General features: G+C 39.6%; 1 protein-coding gene across 1 annotated transcript; it reads left to right on the top strand.

The window, feature by feature from the left end:
• Nucleotides 1-45: 45 nt before the first annotated feature.
• HESX1 (HESX homeobox 1) lies at nt 46-22223 on the top strand. Its single transcript, XM_052648075.1, has 7 exons — nt 46-173; nt 1173-1325; nt 3842-3978; nt 20862-20936; nt 21434-21633; nt 21915-22016; nt 22111-22223. The coding sequence occupies exons 2-7, from the start codon at nt 1261-1263 to the stop codon at nt 22207-22209; spliced, it is 678 nt and encodes a 225-aa protein (XP_052504035.1). The 5' UTR covers nt 46-173; nt 1173-1260; the 3' UTR covers nt 22210-22223.
• The last annotated feature ends 1263 nt before the right edge of the window (nt 22224-23486 follow it).

Below are 23486 nucleotides of genomic sequence, written 5' to 3'. Positions count from 1 at the left end.
CTCCTTCGCTGCTCCCCGCTCCGCTGAGATGTAGGGACTTGGAGGAGGCGAAGGCGGCTGCGGCGGCCTTCTTTGCGCACCTCGACACCTACCCTTCGCGAGCGATTGGCTATAAATCGTAGGGGACCGTCTTACCTCAGCAAAGCGTGCGTCTCCTCGAACCAGAGCTTCGAGTGAGGACCGTTCTGGGGAAATTGGGGCGGTTTTACTTCTCCCTTAACGTTTTTCGTCAGAGACCACGAAAGAGGCCCCTCTGCAGGCGCCTTTAGTTTCTAAAGATTATAACCTTCTCAACTGCCCGCAGTGTCCAGTCTCCCCTCTCCAGCAAAATGGTGCTGGCTAACTCAGATATCTGCGAGATTAGCTGTGTTGTTAACTTGGCTTGCTGGTAAATTCGTGGATAGTAGACTCGAAAAGAATTTTTTCTGAGCACTTGGGTATCAATATATGCGTTGAAAAACCCGACTTTGCTGCCAGTTCATCACTTCTTAGCTGTCCTTGAGAGACTGACATGCCACAATTCAGACTTCCATATTTCTTATTAATCATAAGTGAAAATATCTTTTTAAAGTCAGGGTACACTGATTTATTATGTTAGTAACTGATTTTAGCATTTCTGTTAAAGTTTTGGAAGAATATTTAAATAGCTTCTTCAGCATCTAACTTTTTTTTAATAAGAGAGATAAGGTGAGCTGTACTTCTAGAACTTCATCTGGATTAGAACTCCTGTCTCTTTTGTCCATCTTTGTGTCCAGATTCTTCATGGAAGAATCTTTATACAGAGAAAATGGCAGAATTACTAGAGTCTTGTAAATACCTAGCCATTAATCCCACTAGTCCATCCCATTTTCATTCAAGAAATATAAGAAATGCCGAATAAAGACTATTAGTTGCCCAGTTCCACAGATAAATTGGAATGAATCCAGGTATGGTGGAACAAATCCAAATACAGTAACTGGAATGGAAGTTACTTTAAAATACGAGATTTTCCCAGAATCTCTTAAAGGAAAAATCAAATTTAAAAAGTTTTCCCAAGTAGACTTGCAATGTAGTTTCATGGGATTATTCATAGCTTTCAATAACTTTGAGTAAGGGCTCTCCCCTTAAATTGTTTATCAGCGAGTCACTCTGTATATGAGATCTTTAGTTTCTGAAAGGTAGTTTGGAATCAGTTCCTACAGTGTTACTGGTTGCCAGCTGCTTGAAGGTACCTGGCATCGGCATGGTACAGATCTCAGCAGCACAACTCTGGCCTTGGACATGTCTTGTCTACTCTATCAGCACAGTGGCATGCAACCTGACTCTGAATTAAGAAGACTTTCACAGTAAGTGACATTCTTGGTTGAACTGTGATTAGATTGTAAGTGAAGGAAAAGAAAGTTAGTGACAATTGATAAGAATCAGGAGTAAGTAACAAATGAAAAAAAAGTGTAAGAAAGAAGAGTAATTATACAGTGTAACTGAAGTTTGGCGTTTTGGCCAAACTAAATAATTCCAATGAAAAATTATCTTAGGTATCTGAATTACCTGGGTGGGGTATTATCAAGTTAAATGGTTTCCTTTTTTGTATGTTCCATGCTTCTAAACTGTATTTTTGTAAAGGGTTCTCAAGAGGCTATTATATTATCAGAGAGGAGCAAGGAATTCTTCCTGGGTTCAACTGATTAAAAAACAAACAAAAACAAGTTGACTATTCAGTTGTGTGGAGAGGCAGTTAAGTCAAATTATAAAACTAGAAAGACTCTTAAAAGGCTTTCTACTTGGATTCTGTAGCTTTAAGCTATTGTTCAGTCTGCTCATCCAGAAAAATAATTGTATTTCCTATTTTAAAACACGCCTGAAGTTGCAAGATTGCAGTTTCCTTTGATAGCTAGTATAAGTTTAATTAGCCTAAGTTCTGTACAGTTGATCAAACTCGATTTCTTTTATAGAGGAAATGAGGCTTGTTCAGAGTATGCCTCAGGGGTTCCTAGAGACTCACGTGTGGGTAGTAAAAAAAAAAACTTTGGCCAGCTAGTTAATTTTATGGAAGGCGAGGCAGGATTAGATGACATCCGCCAAAGAATTCACTGAGACGTTTCACACATATAATTTACAATAAAAAGATGTACAGTTTGATAAGTAGATTTGTTAATTATTAGTCTCTTAAAATTATATTTGATCTTCTTATAATTAGGTTTTTACATGATACTTCTTGAAGTTCTGGTCTGTGGTATTATAGGAAAGAATCCAATAACCAAAATGACACTGGTGTTTTATTTTTTAAAATGATCCCCCTAGGTTAGTGGTTACCAAACTTACGCACACATAAAAGTCATCTGGGGGAGGTTGTTAGAATACAGATTATCCTATCTTCAGCCCAGCAGAAGAGTCTGATGCCATTGGTCAGAGGTAGGGCTGGGAATCTTGCAGGTGAGTCCAAAGCAGCTCATCCTCAAACCGCATGTTGAAAATCTCTCTCCACAATGGAAGATAACCATTTCCCTTACCCAAATCACCATGTATTTTAGACTATTAAAGAGTCAAGTAAACATTTAGGAAAGAGTCTTTAGTTCCAGCTGAGGGTGGTGAGAGGGACACCATTTCCAGAATCATCTAGAGAGCTTGGGAATCCTACTTCTTAAAAATATCCCCTGAAAGACTCCAAATTCTGGTGTAATTGATACTCCTTTCAAGAGCATAATGTATACTGCAAATATGTCTAGATGTTACCTAATAAATCACTCCTTAATGAGACTCACTTTAACAGATAATTCAGGTTTTTTTCTTACGTCTGAGTTGAACAAAATTCAAGAGTATATTAATTGATAATTGGGGATCCTGAGTCACTTCCATCTACTCTAAAACATTTGAACCAGTGGTAGAGGTGGGAAAAGCTTTGGGCAGTGGGAGTAGAATAAAATGTTCTGAGGAATGTGTTGCAAAAAGAGGTGGTTGAGCAACCAGGACTATCAGATTCTTCATTGTGCCAGTGCAAGCCACCCTCTGGCCTTTGATCTTAATATTAATACTGTTGTTGTTTTTGCTGTTTGCCACAGCATCCTTAGATTATATATATATGGCTAAAGCATAAATCCTTAGAAAGGCCAATTCCAGAGCTTCTACTTCTTGACTCTGAAAAGAATGAAACTTTATTTCTAGGATAATTGTATATGGCTGTTTCTTTTACGGTCGCCTTGATTCATTTTTGGAAGATGAGGACATTGTAAACTAATTTTTTTGACCAATCTGAGAACCTTGAAACCAAGCAGCATTATTTCTGTTTCTTTGAGGAGATGAATAAAAACATGAGCATGAGCTCATGGACATGGACTGTGGAGTCAGCCTAGCTGACTTGGAATCTTAGCTTCAGTCTTTACTAGTTTTATGACACTTTAGGCAAGTTACTTAATTTCTCTGTGTCTCCATTTTGTCATCTAAAAAGTGGGGCTTAATGTAGAGAACCTACATGGTAGAGTCCGGAAGATGTTTAATGAGCTTTCAGAATAGTGCTGGGCACAATAAGTTTCCAGTAAAAATAAGCTAAGTATTCTTTTCATTTTAAATGTTTTAATGCTTTTAAAGCAGCTTTTATTTTCTTCATTTCCCCCTCTTTATCATAACTAAAGAAACCATTATTTTCTAAATCAGAAGACCCTCCTCATTGTTGTAGAGAATATGGATAGTATTTTAAATAATATTACCGTTATCCTTGCTAGTGTTTTATCACTGATTTAGAGACTTTTGCCGCCAAAAAAAAAAATTAATCAATAAATATATATTGTGTTATTCTGGAGAAACGGTGTCGGTACAAAACCAGCAAAGGCTGTTACTCTGTTTTTTGATCTTTGTTTTTTGGCAGTGGGGAGAGAGGAGATTCCCAAAGGTTAAAAGACACAGACCTACATGACATTACTACTCCCCAGAAGTTCTCGGGAGCAATAGGCAAGTCATTGGAAAAGAGATTGCTGTTAGAGAAGCCAATGAGTCCCATGACTGGTAAAGTATTGAAATCATTTTACTTCTTGTTTTTTAACTTTTTATAGTACTACAGAGGGCAGTAAAAAGAGTTACTGAGAATTGAGTATACGAGTACTGTTCATAGATCAGTTGGTAAAGAATCTGTCTGCAATGCAGGAGACCTGGGTTCGATTCCTGAGTTAGGAAGATCCCCTGGGGAAGGAAATGGCAACCCACTCCAGTACTCTTGCCTGGAGAATCCCATGGATAGAGGAGCCTGGCGGGCTACTGTCCGTGGGGTCACAAGAGTCAGACCCGACTTAGTGACTAAACCACCACCAACGTAGTTAAGTCTCACAGTAAATCAGCACATCCTTCCAAAAACACTAGATGGTGCCCTAAATTTAGTTTTGGGATTTTAAACTGCCTCAGAAAATGGATGTCTTCATTCAATAAATATTAGGTAATGAACAAAATGTTAAAAACCTCTGCCTTTGTGGAGCTACAGTTTAGTGGCAATGGTAGGAAGAAGGACAACGAAATATAAACGTAATATGCAGTATAAGAAATAAAGTATATTAGAAAGTGGGGAGTGCTATGGAAAATAGGGAAAATGAGGTGAAGAGCAGTTGCAATTTTAAATAAGCTTGTCAGAGTGGACTTCATTGAAAAGGTGGCATCTGAACAAAAATGTGAAGGAGTCACTGGAGTGAGCAATGAGTACATCTGAGGAAAAAGTGTTTCAGGAAGAGAAACAACCAGGGTAGAGGCACTATGCCCTAAGGCAGGAGTGGCCTTTCTATTTGAAGGATTGCACAGAGATCAGAGTGGCAGGAAAGCTGCGAGCCAGGGTGGAAGAATCTGTTGGGGAGGAGGAAGAGGAGGTAACATCATGTAAAGCCTAATGGCCTAAGTGAGGATTTTGACTTCTACCCTGATTTTGGATAAAAACACTTTTAATTGATGTTGTGATTTGAAACAAATGTTGGAGAAACTAGATAAACTACTGATATGAGATATCATAAATTATGCACAAATTAACATTGTCTTAAGTAAACTCAGTACTTTATGAAATATACTGATTTAAAGGAAAAATTATATGAGTGATTTAGCTAAGTCATGATCAAAATAATATAGGGGCAAAAATAATGTCTTAATAACAGAAGACAGTGAGTTCATGTAAAAACAAGTGTATGGTTTTTCCTCTTCCCTTTCTGAATAATTCAGCCCTAAAGCCATTGTGTGCATGCCCAGTTGCCCATTCCAGCTCTTTGTGACCCTATGGTCTGTAGCCTGTACCAGGCACCTCTGTCCATGGGATTGTCCAGGCAAGAATACTGGAGGGGGTTGCCATTTCCTCCTCCAGGGGATCTTCGCAACACAGGAATTGATCCTGTGTCTCCTATGTCTCCTGCATTGGCAGGCAGATTCTTTACCACTTTAGGGGCTTTAAAAAAGCCCTTAAAGCCATTAGGTGGAACCAAATAAAGTAGGAGTCTATGCAGGGTGGTGAGACACGGGGGCCCAGAATGAGGTGTTGGAGTCCAGCAAGCGGGGTAGGGCATCCCCACAAAGGAGTGCACTGGTGTGCAGTGCCAGAGCCTGTTCAGGACGTCAGAGCAAAAGATGGGCAAAAATGGCATTTTGGTGGAGAGACAACCCCCAGGCAATAGGATGTTGGAGCAGATATGGGGTGAGGATACCTGAGAGGGCTGTTTTGGTGTTCAAGCGTGGTGAGGGCTTTTGTGCAGGTTGACAGCTGGCTGCATCTCTGTGGGGAAGGGATGGTAGCAGTGGCAGTTGGGTTACATAGGGGGATACATGCAATAGGTAAATATATCAAGGATTAAAAAAAGCCAGGATTCTCACTGTTAGAGAAGGGAATTGCAAATACTGTATGGAAAGAGGGAAAGTTAGAATGAGCCCTCTAGTGCTAGATTAGAATTAGAGGTATCCATGGTCGCTAAGAGTCGGGCTCGACTGAGCGACTTCACTTTCACTTTTCACTTTCATGCATTGGAGAAGGAAATGTAACCCACTCCAGTGTTCTTGCCTGGAGAATCCCAGGGACGGGGGAGCCTGGTGGGCTGCCATCTATGGGGTCGCACAGGGTCAGACACAACTGAAGCGACTGAGCAGCAGCAGCAGCAGCAGCAGCATGGCTTCCCTGGTGGCCCAGGCGGTAAAGAAAATGCCTGCAGTGAGAGAGACCTGGGTTTGAACCCTGGGTTGGAAGATTCCCATGGCAACCCACTCCAGTATTCTTGTCTGGAGAATCCCCATGGACAGAGGAGCCTGGCAGGCTACAGTCCATGGGGTCGTAAAGAGTCGGACACAACTGAGTGACTAAGCACAGCACATGTGAACTCACAGGTTTCAATACATGTATAGGGGTAAACTGGATATAAAGTGTGTATATGTCACATACCTGCATTTATTTCCTTTTTCATTGAGAAAGCCTTTGAGAGAGATGCCCCAATAACAGTGGATGCACATCTGAGTCCATAGCTTGGCTTCCAAACACCATTGTTCATTAAAAAGAAATAGGACTGCTCAGAGAAATGGCTGACTCTAGGTCTGGAGCAAGAAAAGAATAAGATACACTGAGACACCTTGTGCTAGGAGGTAGAAAGTGCTCAAAAATGATGTGTCAAGGGACTTCTCTGACAGTCCAGTGGTTAAGACTTCCCCTTCCAATGCAGGGGATGTGGGTTCAGTCCCTGGTCAGGGAGATCCCACATGCCTCACAGCCAAAAAACCAAACCATAAAATGGAAGTTACGTTGTAGCAGATTCAACAAAGACTTTAGAAATGGTCCACATCAAAAAATGATGTGTGGAAAGAACCAAGTCAGCTTGAAGGGGGCTTCCATTAGCCAAATCAGGGGAAATTTCAGCATCACAATAAGTAATGAGATTATAACTCCTCAAATAAAATAGAAAACCATGAGTTCATATTGATATAAATAAATGAATAAAAACATTTGTTGCAAAGTATTTGCATAGGCTTAAAAATAACTTCACCCCCCAAAAAAATTACATTATAAAAGGGGAAAGAGTAACTTTCTAGTGGGAAAACCTGGCAGACACCATCTTAATCATATGCTGAAAGTTAAAATCACCAATAATGAGATTAATCAAAAATTATATGCTACCTGATAGGAAATAATGAGAATACAGCATCAGTTCTGTGTCATCCCCTCAGAGATCACAAGGAAACATGAAACAAATCCTAACTGATTAACTACTGAAAACACTGCTGAAATGACAGCTGCCTTTTTAAATTATAACCATTTAGAAATATATATTTGCTTTAAGTCAATTCCACTAATATCTGAGTTGCTAGATTGTGGACATGTTATTTCCAGTTATCTTCCAGTGCTAAAATGAGCTCCTTTGTTTAGGTTATATGTGTGAACGTATAACAATAATGTTTACAAATCCAGATAAATTCTCCTACAGTATTTTTAGAACCTTTATTATTTAAATTGCATGCTGCCAATTTTCATTAATTTTTTACCTTTTACAGTCTGGGGAACTATATTTTCATTCTGAGGTAATTCAGTTTGCTAAATACTTTGTGATTTGTTTACATGATTAGAAACACAATTTTCAAGTGGTAAACTCTCTTTCACCTCTACTCCTTCTGTTAATGATGTGTGAGTGCATGCTAAGTCGCTTCAGTTGTATCCAACTTTTTGTGATCCTGTGGACTCTGGCCCAGAGAAGGCAATGGCAACCCACTCCAGTACACTTGCCTGGAAAATCCCATAGATGGAGGAGCCTGGTAGGCCGCAGGCCATGGGGTTGCGAAGAGTCGGACATGACTGAGCGGCTTCACTTTCACTTTTCACTTTCATGCATTGGAGAAGAAAATGGCAACCCACTCCAGTGTTCTTGCCTGGAGAATCCCAGGAACGGGAAAGCCTGGTGGGCAGCCATCTTTGGGGTTGCACAGAGTCGGACACGGCTGAATGACTTAGCAGCAGCAGGACTCTGGCCTGCCAGGCTCCTTTATCCATGGGATTCTCTAGGCAAGAATCCTGGAGTTACCATTCCCTTCTCCATGGGATCTTCCTGACCCAGGGATTAAACCCCCATTTCTTGGGTCTCCTACATTGGCAGGCAGCTGATATCATTATCCATTTGGTCACAGAAACTAGAAATGTGGCAATCACAGTCACTTTCTCCCTCTTACTCACCTCAACAAACAGACACACTCACAGACACACACACATACCCCTATAAGTACACCTAATTGGCCTTCATTATGTTGCTTTTCTCTGACCTTTTCTTGAAACATCTCTACCTGAAGACAAATCTGAAAAGCCTTCTAGTAACATTGATAATGGTAATAAATGATAGCAAATAATTTACATAACATTTACTATGTATCAGGGATTATTTCAAGGGCTTTGCAAGTATTAATCTCATTTGATCCTCAATTATCCCCATTTAATTATAGAGGAAACTGAGGCACAGAGAGGCTAAGTTACATACCCAAGGTCACATAGTTAAAAAGAGTCAGTGCAGGAATTTGGACCCAGGTAGTGTGACGCCAGAGTTGGGCTCTTACCACCCATCAGTCCTGTTCAGTTTCACTCAAGCTGATTTGGGCCCCTGTTTGCTCCCATGCACAACTTCTTGTGCACACATCTTTAAAATTTTGTATTTATTTATTGGTGTTCCTAGAAGAATAAGAGAATTGTGCTACTTATATTTACAAAAGTAGAGAGAATAGTGAACCCACGATATTATATTTTTATTCATTAGAGACAATGAATCCACATATAGCCATCACTCCAATTCAGCACTTACCAACATTTTACAACACTTGCTTCAATTATCTTTCTTTTCTTTCTTGTTTTCCTGAAGTATTTTATTTATTTATTTAATAATTTTATTTAGTTATTTTTGGCTGTGCTGGGTCTTCATTGCTATGCATGGGCGTTCTCTAGCTGCGGCAAGTGGGGGCTATTCTTCCTTGTGGTGATCGGGTTTCTCACTGCGGTGACCTCCTGGTTGCAGACAGAGCGCAGGCGCTAGGTGTGCAGGCTTCAGCAGTTGTGGCGCATGGGCTTAGTTGCTCTATGGCCTGTGGGACTGTCCCAGACCAAGGATTGAACCAGTGTCCCCTGGTGTCGATTGCAAGGTAAATAAACTGTTAACCACTGGACCGCCAGCAAAGCCCTTCTGAAGTATTTTAAACTAAAACCCAGACATTCTGAAATTTCACCTATAAACATTTAAGTAGAATCTTTTGGAGGGACTTTTAGTAAAGGTAACCACAATCACATCATGACACCTAACAAAATTCATGTTAATTACTACCTTCTTAATCATGAGTTTCTTGAGAGCAGAAATCATTTCATCTCCTGGTTACCTAGTACATCCCTGTACATGCTGGAGTTTGATAAATGTTTGTTGTGACTTAAAAGTTTGTTTTTAAGTTGATAAGAAAATCATGCCATTTATCCTCCAGAAACAATGATATAACTGACAATCAGGTTCTCAAGTTAACTGACAACTCTAATTTAATCTACAATGATTAGATTAAGTGACACTAACATGTAGGCCTGAGCCCCTGGAAGCCTTAAATCCTGAACTATTTTATCTTTGATTACTGAGTCTAGGGAAATCCTGAGTCTAATTTAACCTAGCCCTGAATTTTCTTGTCCTCAATGTCAGTCTGGGGAGGACATAAAGACAGGGGCTAGTACTCTTGCCTGGAAAATCCCATGGACGGAGGAGCCTGGTGGGCTGCAGTCTATGGGGTCACGAAGAGTCAGACACGACTGAGAGACTTCACTTTCACTTTTCACTTTCATGTATTAGAGAAGGAAATGGCAACCCACTCCAGTGTTCTTTCCCAAAGTATCCCAGGGATGGGGGAGCCTGGTGGGCTGCCGTCTATGGGGTCGCACAGAGCCAGACATGACTAAAGTGACTCAGCAGCAGCAGCAGCAGCAGCATACCGGGTGGGAGTGTGCATTGGTAAAGATTTATTGAAATGAAATATGGAAGAATTCACAAAAAGCATATTCTTTTTTCTTCATAATAAATTCTGGTTCATTTTTGGGTGACAAAAAAATAATATATTCTTCAAAGAAACTTTTTCATGGAAATACTCCTGCATATGTGCTAAGAAGGTATTCATTGTTTGTTAGAGTTTAAAAAATTGAAGACCCAAGTGCCGTCATCAAGGGAGTAGTTCAGTAAATTGTGATTCTTCCGCCTACTGTAGCATCAGGCAGCTGTTGAAGCATGGGATGGAGCTGCGTGGGCTTATGTCATGTCAGTGTTGGGGAACCACATTGCAGAACAGTACGTGTGCCTGGCTCCCTGTGGATAAAAGCATGTGTGTGCAGCTACCTGTTTATGTCAAGGCATTCTGAAAAGATAGGAAGGCGCACTAAACTGTTAATAGTGGTGGCCAGTGGGTTGGACAATAAAAATGGGGCAGAATTGAAGGAAACTATCATTTTACTCTATGTACCATAGTAAATATTACATGAATTTTTTAAAATCAAAAGGCATCAGTGTTTTAGATAATTTTATATCAAGTTTTTAAAACCAAGAACTTGATATATACAAGAGGCACTGTATAGAAAACAATTTTGACTGGTTTGAAAATGTACAAATATGAAACTATAATCTTTTGAGATTGAGAAAAGCCTAAAATGTTTTCTAAATATAAATAGAGGGAGCTTTTCTACAAATCTTTATTTAATATCTAATGTTTGATGAGCACTGTAATGGTTGCCAGGAGAGACAAAAGTATGTGTGAAATAATCCCAACTCCCTGGTGGCTCAGATGGTAAAGAGTCCACCTGCAATGGAGGAGACCCGAGTTCAATCCCTGGGTCGGGAAGATCCCCTGGAGAAGGGAAGGGCAACACACTCCAGTATTCTTGCCTGGAGGATCCCATGGACAGAGGAGCCTGGCGGGCTACAGTCCATGGGGTTGCGAAGAGTAGGACACGATTCAGTGACTAAAGCTTATTCTTCTCTTCAACCTTGTAACCACTGAGGATTATACGATGTGTTTCAAGTAATAGCCAAGGCTAATGGCCTTAGGAATGACAGAGTATCACAGACATGAATTGTGCCTCAGGATTCTGAAATTGTAAGCTCAGATTTTAAATGAATCCCCCACAGGTAGCTAGTGGGAGCGACTGTATAGCACGGGGAGCTCATCTTGGTGTCTGTGATGACCTGGATGGATGGGATGGGTGGGATGGAGGTTCAGGAGGAGGGGATACATGCATACATATAGCTGATTCACTTCGCTGTACTACAAAAACTAACAGAACATTGTAAAACACCTATCAGTTCAGTTCAGTTGCTCAGTCGTGTCCGACTCTTTGCGACCCCATAAACCGCAGCACAGCAGGCCTCCCTGTCCATCACTAACTCCCGGAGTCTACTCAAACTCATTCCATTGAGATGGTGATGCCATCCAACCATCTCGTCCTCTGTCATCCCCTTCTCCTCCTGCCCCCAATCCCTCCCGGCATCAGAGTCTTTTCAGATGAGTCAGCTCTTTGCATCAGGTGGCCAAAGTATTGGAGTTTCAGCTTCAACATCAGTCCTTCCAATGAACACCCAGGACTGATCTCCTTTAGGATGGACTGGTTGGACCTCCTTGCAGTCCAAGGGACTCTCAAGGGTCTTCTCCAACACCACAATTCAAAAGCATCAATTCTTTGGTGCTCAGCTTTTTTTATAGTCCAACTCTTAAACCCCAATTTAAAATAAGGAATCCCCCATCTCACTTTTATTGAATTATAATTACAGAATGTCATAATGTCTAATCTGTGGATTACCCTGGAGTGATATATAAGTAGTTCATAGAAAACTGGGAATTCTCTTACACATTAAGAAGCAACGGCAACAATAGCAAATACACAACATTTATGTGTATTTACAAATGTCTCCTGCTCCTAGTCTCATCTATCCATCCATCCATTTATTTATTCATTTAAGAAATATTAATTGAATGTCTACTTTGGGATTTTTTAGGAGATACTGAAGGTGTTAACAGTATAATCTAAAGTCTTTTATATATTTTAGAAAACACATTTAAAAATTCTGAGGGTCTCAAATAAAACAGTGTTATTTTTATGCATAAGTAAGAGGCTAACGTCATGGAGCTTTGCTTATTGCATTTCTTTCTTATCCTCACAGCCTGGTTTTCTTTCTTATTATACTCACAGGCTGGTTTTCTTTCTTATTGTGCTATGAATGTTTTTTTGAAAACTCTGCAAAAACATCTAAGACATTGTGCATTTTTCCTGATGGTTAATGATTTGAGATTTAGTTGAAATACATAATTAGAAAATGTTAGCAAAGCCTGAGTTGATTTACAAGTTACTAGAGCAAAATAAAACATAAACATCTCATTTTTACTTCATCTTGTACATACACATGTTTAAAATATAGACTTCCAGTTTTACAATTCCTATAATCTCTTCTCTTCAATGTCAGTGTGTCAGGCTTTTATTTTTTATTTCAAAATAAATGTGGAAAGATATTGAGGATTGATTATATGGAAGGTTTTACAACCCTTTTCTTAATTGATTGGTATATTTTGATGTTTATATTTTAAAATCCTTGGGAAAGATGTTATCAGTTCAGTTCAGTTCAGTTCAGTCGCTCAGTCGTGTCCGACTCTTTGTGACCCCATGAATCACTAGCACGCCAGGCCTCCCTGTCCATTACCAACTCCCGGAGTTCACTTGGATTCATGTCCATCGAGTCAGTGATGCCATCTAGCCACCTCATCCTCTGTCATCCCCTTCTCCTCCTGCCCCCAATCCCTCCCAGCATCAAAGTCTTTTCCAATGAGTCAACTCTTCGCATGAGGTGGCCAAAGTACTGGAGTTTCAGCTTTAGCATCATTCCTTCTAAAGAACACCCAGGGCTGATCTCCTTCAGAATGGACTGGTTGGATCTCCTTGCAGTCCAAAGGACTCTCAAGAGTCTTCTCCAACACCACAGTTCAAAAACATCAATTCTTCGATGCTCAGCCTTCTTCACAGTCCAACTCTCACATCCGTACACAACCACAGGAAAAACCATAGCCTTGACTAGACGGACCTTTGTTGGCAAAGTAATGTCTCTGCTTTTGAATATGCTACCTAGGTTGGTCATAACTTTTCTTCCAAGGAGTAAGCGTCTTTTAATTTCATGGCTGCAGTCACCATCTGCAGTGATTTTGGAGCCTCCCAAAATAAAGTCTGACACTGTTTCCACTGTTTCCCCATCTATTTGCCATGAAGTGATGGGACCGGATGCCATGATCTTCGTTTTCTGAATGTTGAGCTTTAAGCCAACTTTTTCACTCTCCTCTTTCACTTTCATCAAGAGGCTCTTTAGTTCCTCTTCACTTTCTGCCATAAGGGTGGTATCATCTGCATATCTGAGGTTATTGATATTTCTCGCGGCTTCTTCCAGCCCAGCGTTTCTCATGATGTACTCTGCATATAAGTTAAATAAGCATGGTGACAATATACAGCCTTGACGTACTCCTTTTCCTATTTGGAACTAGTCTGTTGTTCCATGTCCAGTTCTAACTGTTGCTTCCTGACCTGCATACAGATTCCTCAAGAGGCAGGTCAGGTGGTCTGATATTCCCATCTCTCTCAGAATTTTCCACAGTTTCTTGTGATCCACACAGTCAAAGGCTTTGGCATAGTCAATAAAGCAGAAATAGATGTTTTTCTGCAACTCTCTTGCTTTTTCCATGATCCAGTGGATGTTGGAAATTTGATCTCTGGTTTCTCTGCCTTTTCTAAAACCAGCTTGAACATCAGGAAGTTCTCGGTTCATGTATTGCTGAAGCCTGGCTTGGAGAATTTTGAGCATTACTTTACTGGCGTGTGAGATGAGTGCAGTTGTGCGGTAGTTTGAGCATTTTTGGCATTGCCTTTCTTTGGGATTGGAATGAAAACTGACCTTTTCCAGTCCTGTGGCCACTGCTGAGTTTTCCAAATTTGCTGGCATATTGAGTGCAGCACTTTGACAGCATCATCTTTCAGGATTTGAAATAGCTCAACTGGAATGCCATCACCTCCACCAGCTTTGTTCATAGTGATACTTTCTAAGGCCCACTTGACTTCACACTCCAGGATGTCTGGCTCTAGGTGAGTGATCACACCATCGTGATTATCTGGGTCATGAAGATCTTTTTTGTACAGTTCTTTGTATTCTTGCCACCTCTTCTTAATATCTTCTGTTTCTGTTAGGTCCATACCATTTCTGTCTTTTATCGAGCCCATCTTTGCATGAAATGCTCCCTTGGTATCTCTAATTTTCTTGAAAAGATCTCTTATAGTGGCCATTAATTAGCCATCGTGTATTATCCTTTTTATATGTGTCAACCTTCAGTTTGCTAATATTTTAAAGTTTTTGTATCAGTGTTCATAAAAGATATTTGTCTATAATTAAAAAAATTTTTTTTTTGTTATCAGGGTTATTCAGACTTCATAAAACAGATTTAGAAGGGTCCTTCCTCTTCCATTTTCTGAGAGATTGGTATTTGTGTAAGATTGGTATTTGTGTAAGATTTTCTTTAAATGTTTGATAAACTTCACCAGTGAAGTTATCTTGGCCGGAAGTTTTCTCTGTGGGAAAGAATTTGATAACCAATTCTGTTTCTTTAATAGATATGTAGCTAGTCATATTTTCCATTTCATGTTGTTTCAGTCTTTGTAATCATGTATTTTTTTTGAGATTCTTGCCTATTGCATGTAAGCTACTGGATTTACTGGTATAAAGTTGTTCGTTATATCCTTTTTTTTAATGTCTGTAGTCTCTATAGCAGTATCACCTCTTTTTTCCTAATATTGGTAATTTGTGTTCTATCTTTTGTTCTTGTCTCCCTACAGGTTCCCCCTTCTCAGTTTTTTATGACAGAGCTTTTTAGATAAATTATCTAGTGCTGCGTAAATCACCCAAAACTTGGTGGTTTAAAACAGTAGTGTTCATTTAATACCTCTCACTGTTTCTCTATGTCAAGAAATCAGGAGTGACTTGGATACCCAGTCCTGTCTTGTAGTTTTCATTAAGATTGTGGTCAGATGTCATCTGGGGCTTTAGTCATCTGAAGGCTTAAATGGAGCTGGAAGATTCACTTGCCAAGTGGCATATTCACACAGCTGGCAAGTTGATGTGACTGTTGACAGGAGACTTCAGTTCCTCTCCATGTTGGCCTCTATACCTATCATGGTGGCTGCCTGCATGTGCTTACTTCTCTTTGATTGTGAGATTATGTTTGCTTAGTTTTAATCTGTGGGAATTTTGTGACCTAAATTATTGAGGCTTTCTCCCAGAGAGCGTTTGGTCTGCTTTTGCCGGGAACCAATATTAAAGTGACCTCAAATGAGAAATCTTCTGTTCAACTCCCCTACCTACTACTAGCCTGAGGGTTAGAATCCTGGTTTCTGTGATGCTAAGGATTTTTGCTCTTGTGGGTGACCTGTTATTTATCATTTGTCTGCTGATCACTGCTCCCAGTTCTGAGTTCAGTTCTTGGTTGTTGGGTTTTTACTGTTTCATGTGGTGAGAAAACAAAATTTCCCTTCCTTTTTCAGATCTCAGCATTGCACTTGAAGATATATTTTATACAAGATCTAATTGTTTTGTAGTGGAAGAGTCTTTCAAGGAATATGGCCCAGCGTATTGCTATAACAGAAATATCTCATTCATTCTCCAGTTTACCTCAAATTTGGCTTTTTTTCTCTACCCTTTCAGCTTGCCAAAGTTGACAGTAACTCCCTTGTTAACAAATCTGTGGATACATTTGTCTTCTTTTTACCCAGCCTCTTAGCAGCATTGACACAGCTGATCATTCATTTATTATTTCATCTAGTTTTAGCTGAGCACTGTTGTAGATGCTAGAACAAACAAAAATTCTAAAGATAAGAAACAGGCAATAAACAGGAAACAAGATGAACATATAATAAGACAAAAGGGCAGGAGAAAGGGCATCAAGACTCCTGAAATTTTTTAAGGGACTGAAAGAGTAAGCCTTATTGGAAAAAATTGTATTTAAGGAAATACTTGAAGGAGCTAACAGAGTAAGTAAACTGAGAATATGTGAGGGAAGAACATTCTAGGGAGTGAAAACAGCCAGTGTACAGGCCTGAGGCAGAACTGTACCCATGTTTTCCGGAAGAGGAGAGGTCCCGTGTAGCCAGAACAAAGTCAACATGGGAGATGTGATGAAAGATAAGATCAGATCGGGAAGGGGAGCTGGCAGATCATGTGACACCCTGTGTAACACTATAAAGACTGACTTTTACTGAGATGGGAAGCCATTTTTTGAGCAGAGTTGTGACATGAATGGATATGTTTTTAAATAATCCCTCTTGCTGGCTACTGTGTTGATAGAAAACCATAAAGGATCAAGGATGGACACAGTGAGACCACATAGATATTGTTGTAACCATCTTTCTCCTTGATCCTTTTTCCTCTCTTGGGTTGATTATCATTTCTCCAGACTTTTCCCTTGGCTTACTACCTGTTTCCTTCTTTAGTTCTTTCTCCAGCACATCTTCTCCAATTTCTAAATATTGAAATACCTCAGACTTGGTCTTAAGATCCTTCTTGTGTCTAGGGCCATTCACTGGGTGATCTCATACAAACCTCTGGCTTTTAATGGTTTTAATACATATGATTTGTGCTAGTGATGCACAAACTTAGAGATTCAACCCTGAGCTCAAACTCAGAAATCCAGTAACCCACTTGCAATCCAAACTGAAACTCTTCATTTCCCCCCAAACCTTTCCTCCCCTAGTCCAGACTTCCACACCCCAATAAATGACACTATTTTTGCTCAAGCCAAAAAAACAGTCATCCTAATGCCTCTCTTTCCTTCATTTCTACCAATCCACCAGCAAGATGTGTTTTTCTGTTCCCACATGAAGAAGCTGTTTCCTCCACAATGCTGTATGTCAAATAACCTCAGAAATCTCAGTAGCTTAATAAACAATGAATATTTATTTTTCTCACCCATGAAACTGCAGGTCAGTTGGTGTTTGGCTCTTTGCCTGTGCTCAAGCTGCAGGATGGGGTGGGGTCTCCTTCACATGTGTTCATTCTAGGGCTTAGGCTGAGAGGCAGCAACTGCCCCGTGGATGACCACACAGTGATGTCAGAAGCTCAGGGGGGCAAACCAGTCATATTTCAGGCTTCTAGTCACAACACTTGCCATTGACTGAAGCAAGTCACATGGACAAGCCCAAAGCTGAGAGGTGGGAAGTACACTGTATCCGCGATGAGGCCACAGCAAGGGGATAGCTATATAATATATTGTGGGGATGAAAGAATTGGAACTAATTATCCAATTACTTCATCTCCCACAACCTCCTAAACAATTGTACCACTTCCCAGATCCACTGTTAGCCATCATCTCTTGCTCCTGGACAGTTATCTCTCTTCTCATCATACCTAGAACAATGCCTTGCATTAGTATATGCTCAGTAGGAACGTAGTGAATGAACAACTCTCAGGTGATCTTTGATTTCACTGGTTATACTCATCACTCTTCAGTCTCTTTCTATGTAGCAGCCAGGATGGGATTTTAAAACTGTAAATCCTATCTGTGCTATAAAGAGAGATATATCTGTTCTCTGTCCCTGGTTCCAGGCACACAGCTCCTAAATTTCTTGGAATTTCCTGAGTAAGAAGAGTGATAGGAGCATCTTTTCTTCTAATGTCATGACTCTTGGTGGGCTTCTCAATAGCTTCAAGATGTGGGCTGGTCACAGGAAAGACCAAACCTAGATTAGAGGCTTATAACTTTCAGCCCCACCTGCCAATCTCAGGGGAGGGGAAAGAGACTAGAGATTGAGGTCAATCACCAATAGCCGATGATTAATCAATCTTGTGTGTGTAATGAAACTCCATTAAAAAAAGCCACTAAAAAAAGATCAGGATTCTGATCTTGGCAAACACATTGAAGTGCTGGGAGGGTGGTGTGCCCAGAGAGGGCATGGAACCTCTGTGCCCCTTCCCCCACACCTTGCCCTACACATCTCTTCCATCTGCTCCTGAATTGTATCTTTTCTAGTAAATGTAAACAGCATGCCTTCTTGAGTTGTATGAGTTCTAGCAAATAATTGAACCTGTGAAGGGGAACTCTGAATTTACAGTCGGTTAGTCAGAAGTACAAGTGGCAACCTGGGACTTGCAAGTGGTATCTATAGTCTTCGTGGACTGAGCCCTTAACCTGTGGGGTAGTTAGGGTCAGAACTGAATTGTAGGATACCCTGTTGATGTCTCCAGAGAACTGGAGAGTCGCTTGGTGTGGAAAAGCCCATATGCATTGGGTATCAGAAGTGTTTTGAGTAAAAACAACTCAGACTGTCATATTAGTCCCAGCTTAAAACCCTGCCCTGGGTTCCCTTTGCACTTGAACTCCTTACCACGGTCTTTATAGGTCTTCATAAATGCATCCATTATCCAGCCAGGCCTGGCTCTCCAAACTCTAGCATCTGGTACCACTCACCGCTCTCTGGCTAACTGCCCTTTTCCTCCTCAAATATTCCAATACCTTTCAGCTGCAAGACCTGTGTACTTGGTGTTCCTTCTGACTGGAATGCTCTTTCTCAAGATCTTGGCATGCTAGCGTTCTCTTATCCTCAGCTAAAATGTCACCTCCTTAGAGAGGCCTCCCTGACCATCAATACTTAAAGACCCTCTTCTCACTCCACCTCTACCCCCATTATGTTTCATCACCGCCACCTTGTTTATTCCTTTCAGTGAGTTTATCGCTCTCTGAAATTACCTTGCTTTTGTTCATTCCTAATCCTAGAATGGTGTCTGACACATGTTAAGTGCTCTGTAAAAGTCTGTCGAGTGGATATATAAGAGAAAACATTGCCTCCAGTTTTTTAAAGAAACTCTTTGCTATCTTTTATTTTCATATACTCATCCAGATGTAAAATAATACGGTATTAAGTCCACATAAAATCAACTCAGGATAAATAAAATATTGCAGTGTCTGTGTTGATAAAGAAGAAATTGGGGACTGGAGTTGCGTCAGCCTGTGCCGTGGCACCCTGCAGTGTGTGCCTCTAGGGCCCTAGTCTGTGGGGTCGAAGGTCTCAGTAAGGCCACCTTCTACCCTTACTGAGGAGCCAGCTTTCCTGGCTCATCTTTCTTCTTTTTCCATCCTCATCGCTGGTTAATGTACAAGATAATTTATTTATTAATATTTACAGTCATTGTTTGTTGGCTGTCTCACTGCCCCCCATCTCTGCCACCACCGTGAGCTTCATGGACACATGAAGGCAAGGATGCTATTCGGTTTTTTAGGTACGCAGTAGATGTTCTTCCATTTGTGGGATGAATCAATGAATGAATGTTTCAAAGGAAAGGAAAGAATCTGGAAGGTCCTGAATCAATCTCTTTGTCCAGGTCGCTCCAGAGTAGGGGAGCCCCCACTGTTTACCTTCCAAGACACTGTAGGCAAAACCTCCATGAGGATATATGTTTACTAGTTTATTCATTGTCAGAATGGCTTTACTTGTATATTTATAACTCCATCTTGTGTGCATGTTTTGTTTTCTATGTGAATCCTTTGTTCACACTGGAGCTCACATAAGGAGGAATTTAGCTTGGTATTTATGACATCGTGATAGGAAGTGACATCACACAGGGCAAAATCTGATAAAGTTCAGCTCTGTCCTGTAGAGGCTGTTTCCTCCTTGAGCACACACTATTTTTCTTCTTCCCACAAGGAAAGCCCAGTAGTTGTTTGAATGCTGACTAAAAGTGTTACAACTTTGGTGAGAAGTGGTCACTTCAGAATCTTCTCATTTAGCAGCTGTATTTCTCTTTTAATTTCACATTTTCTTAGGATGATGAAAATATTTCGTTCTTGGTTATTTTTCACAAGTCTTCTTGTCCTCATGAGAACCATCCAGTCTCTCAAAATATCAACAAAAATTTTTCTTTAAAAGATAAGTTATGTATTTTACTTTGAAACAACTGATGGGAGAGAAATTCTTCCTTTAGTTTGAATAGGCATACTTTTAAGTTGCTTGGAGGTAGTTATATATGAATCTTCATGTTCTATCTCATTTAAAAGAAAAGATGAAATAAGAGAATTAACTCATTAATTATTTAAAATACTTGGTGCAACTGTTCCTTGTGAGTTAATCCAGGCACTTGGAAGAAAATTACACTCAGTGTTAATAACATTGCCAACCTTTTCCAGTATGCTGCACTCCAAATACTATTGTGTTTTCATTGACAACAGTCACTATTACATATGCATGTGAAAAACAGGCATTTTCATCAGAATTACTGTAATAGCATTAAGAGATTATTATTTTTCCAATGTCTTTGGAAGAAAATTCACTTAAATTAGATTATTTATTACTTGACTGCTCTTCTGTCTTGCCTGTATCTTTAGGTAACGAGTCCATGAAAGTATAAACTTCAGAATAAAAAGCATGATTTTATACATTGATGATTTCAAATAAAAGAGGCGTGCTAGTCTGTGTGCATCATTTCTTTTGAGAAAGTTAAGTCTGTGTTCTGTTTAGGAGAGATAACACTTTTTGTCCCTGTAGGTGGCCCCTGTGGTGTAGCCATTAGTTGCTAATTACTTGCAACCAAATAAACAATTAACTCCTGGAGCTGCTGGCTGGGCCAGTGTGCATTGACATGCTAAAACTTTCTGAAACGGGATTTTAATTAGTGACGTGCTAAATCCAGCCCCCTTGTCAGCAGAGCAGTGAGGTGAACTGCAGGAAGGTCCAGCCCCGGACACGTGGGGCAGAGCCAGCCAGGGAGGCTTGGAGCTGTTGCTCTGTGCAGCCCACGCAAGGATGTCTCCTAGCCTTCAGGAAGGTGCTCGGCTTGGGGAAAGCAAACCCTCACCCTGCCCCTTTTCAATTGAGAGTATCTTAGGACTGGACCAGAAGAAAGACTGTGTTCCATCCACGAAACCCCACAGGCCCTGGGCAGACACCTGCGGCTCTTCAGGTACGCCACAACTTAATTTTTAAATTTCTTTGTTAATTTGTTTACAGTGTTTAATTTGGCTTTTTTCTCTTTTTTTCATATTACATAGACTTAGAGAAAAACTTTACTTTCATCCAAGTACATAATTGAAATACTCCATCTGAGTGTTATGGGAAATAAAAAGAACATTGGCCTTAGATCCAAGTAGGTATGAAGTGCACCCATGAGAAATGCCAGGAGCCTTTATTTACTTCAGAAGAGCTCTAGGTTTATTTGCCATATCATATATTCTAAATCTTCTCACTGGAAGAATAAATGACATTCAGAGGTCAGAATGTGTTCTCTATCAGCAAGACAGAGCTCTCATTTTTGTTTGCTTTTTGGATTTTGGTCTCCTGTGAAACCCAGAAGAATTCTACTAGGAAAGTTAGAGACAAGTTTCTGAAATTACTTCTTATATAACTTTGTAAAATATAGAAATGGACACCTAAAATGGGATTTCTTTTTTCTCTTTTTAGGGAAAGAAGTTAAGCTATGTCTACATGTCCCAACTCTTCCCAGTGGGATCTCATTACCTCAAACTGTGGATCACTCAGTGCCGGAAGAAAGTGTTTGGAAATACAAAGATTACTTTGCACCCTCAGAGAGACTTTCTTTGAAAAGAGAGTTGAGTTGGTATAGAGGACGAAGACCCAGAACTGCTTTTACTCAAAACCAGGTAGGAAGTTTTTTCAGCCAATAATCTTAATACAAAGGCTTTAACCGATGCCCTGTTGGGCAAAAAGCCCATCCACTTTGGGATCTCAGTTTAGAAGCCTTATTAATGAAACAATAGACTGTATCTCTCTCTCTCCCTTTAACAGTTTCTGGATAGTCATTAAAAAAAAAAGCTTACAAATTAATCGCCCAAGATTTGAATGCAATTATTTTGCTATACACATTACAGTCTATTTTATGATGACAGATCAACATTTTAAATAACTATTTCCTTATTCTTAGATTGAAGTGTTAGAAAATGTCTTTAGAGTAAACTGCTATCCTGGCATTGATATCAGAGAAGACTTAGCTCGAAAATTGAACCTAGAGGAGGACAGAATCCAGGTAAATTTTCGGACTTAGTTATTACTTGTAGCAATGAAAATGTTAATAATAAAATAACATTTCTGAGGTCTGTTTTATCTTCCCTTAATTTTAGATCTGGTTCCAAAATCGGCGTGCAAAGCTGAAAAGGTCCCATAGAGAATCACAGTTCCTAATGGCAAAAAAAAATTTCAACACAGATCTCCTGGAATAAATAGAAAACTAAACGTGGAATTATCTTCCAGTTGCAGAACATGAAGAATTAATGGAAATATCAAATATTGAAAATGTTATGTTTTCTGTGTTTAATCTGAGTATTGTCATTTTTATTGGAAAATATATTGTAAATAATTACTATTATAACATGGCACCTGTTATACTTGGGCACTGTTAGTTACAATAAAAGCCTTTCCTATATATTTTAATAAACATTTGCAGAAAAAGCCAGTTATTTTTGGTGAGCAAATTTAATCAAATTAGTTTATTAAAATCAGTAAACTCATAGCTAATTGACTCTACAACTGGATTCCATTTACAAAATAATTCAAGTCAAATAGTCTGAAGAATGGCACAAAGATGTGATTTGTTTCAATAAATTCCCTTCAACTGCATTTTGAAATATGATTATACTTAATATAGCATATGATTTATTCATGAATCTTTTGTTTCTCTTTATTTCTGGCATAAAGCAGTGAGATTTTCTCACCATATATCAATACAAATTCTTCTAACACTCTAGTTTCAAGTTTTTTATTCAGCAAAGTTATTATGCCAAAGTAAAGATGTAAAATCATCAATCGTCTTATTCATTCCATTAGTATTGGATTACGCAAAAGAATTGAGCTACAAATAAAAGCAAATTTTAGTTATTTTTCTAGTCCACTCAATATCATGCTTTACTTTCATTCATCAAAATGAGAATGATCATCTGGCTTATATCCATTTCCAGTTAATCATCTGTATGTTTTGTTACAAACAATATGTTGACTGAGGAGGTAGGATAACCGTCCTGTCTTTTGTATATGTTCTGACATTGTCACTGGAAATAACCAGGGCACTTTCTGGGACAAAAACTGTATTTTCTTTGCATTTGCCATGGTTCCTGTCAGTTCCCTACTGGGAATCTGGGGATTTGCTTTCCATTTAATTAATGGAAGGCCAGAGTGGATGTTCTGTTTAATATAAGCTGGAGGACGCTGACGTTGTTTCCTGGCAGCTGTATTCCAGCTTCACCCATTTGGATTGAATTCTCCCTTGCTTCCCTTTTCTTTTCTATCTTTTACCTTTTCTTTCCTCTGCTTTTCTTTTCTCTCCTGGTAAGGACCAGAGTAGAAGGTTCTTGTTGAATTACTGTATCTATCATGGTTTTATATTTTTTTTTCTTTCATTTTTAAATTGCATGAGCAAGATTAGAGGAGTTTGCATTTTCTGATGAGGAAAAGTAGAATGACTCAGATTTTAGAGCTTTTAAAAAAACATTTACTGAGAACA

Source organism: Budorcas taxicolor, chromosome 1 (assembly GCF_023091745.1).
Source record: "Budorcas taxicolor isolate Tak-1 chromosome 1, Takin1.1, whole genome shotgun sequence".
In the NCBI taxonomy this organism is placed as follows: Eukaryota; Metazoa; Chordata; class Mammalia; order Artiodactyla; family Bovidae; genus Budorcas; species Budorcas taxicolor.
The sequence above is the reverse complement of the archived record's forward strand: the minus strand, read 5'-3'. Positions and strand labels throughout refer to the sequence as shown.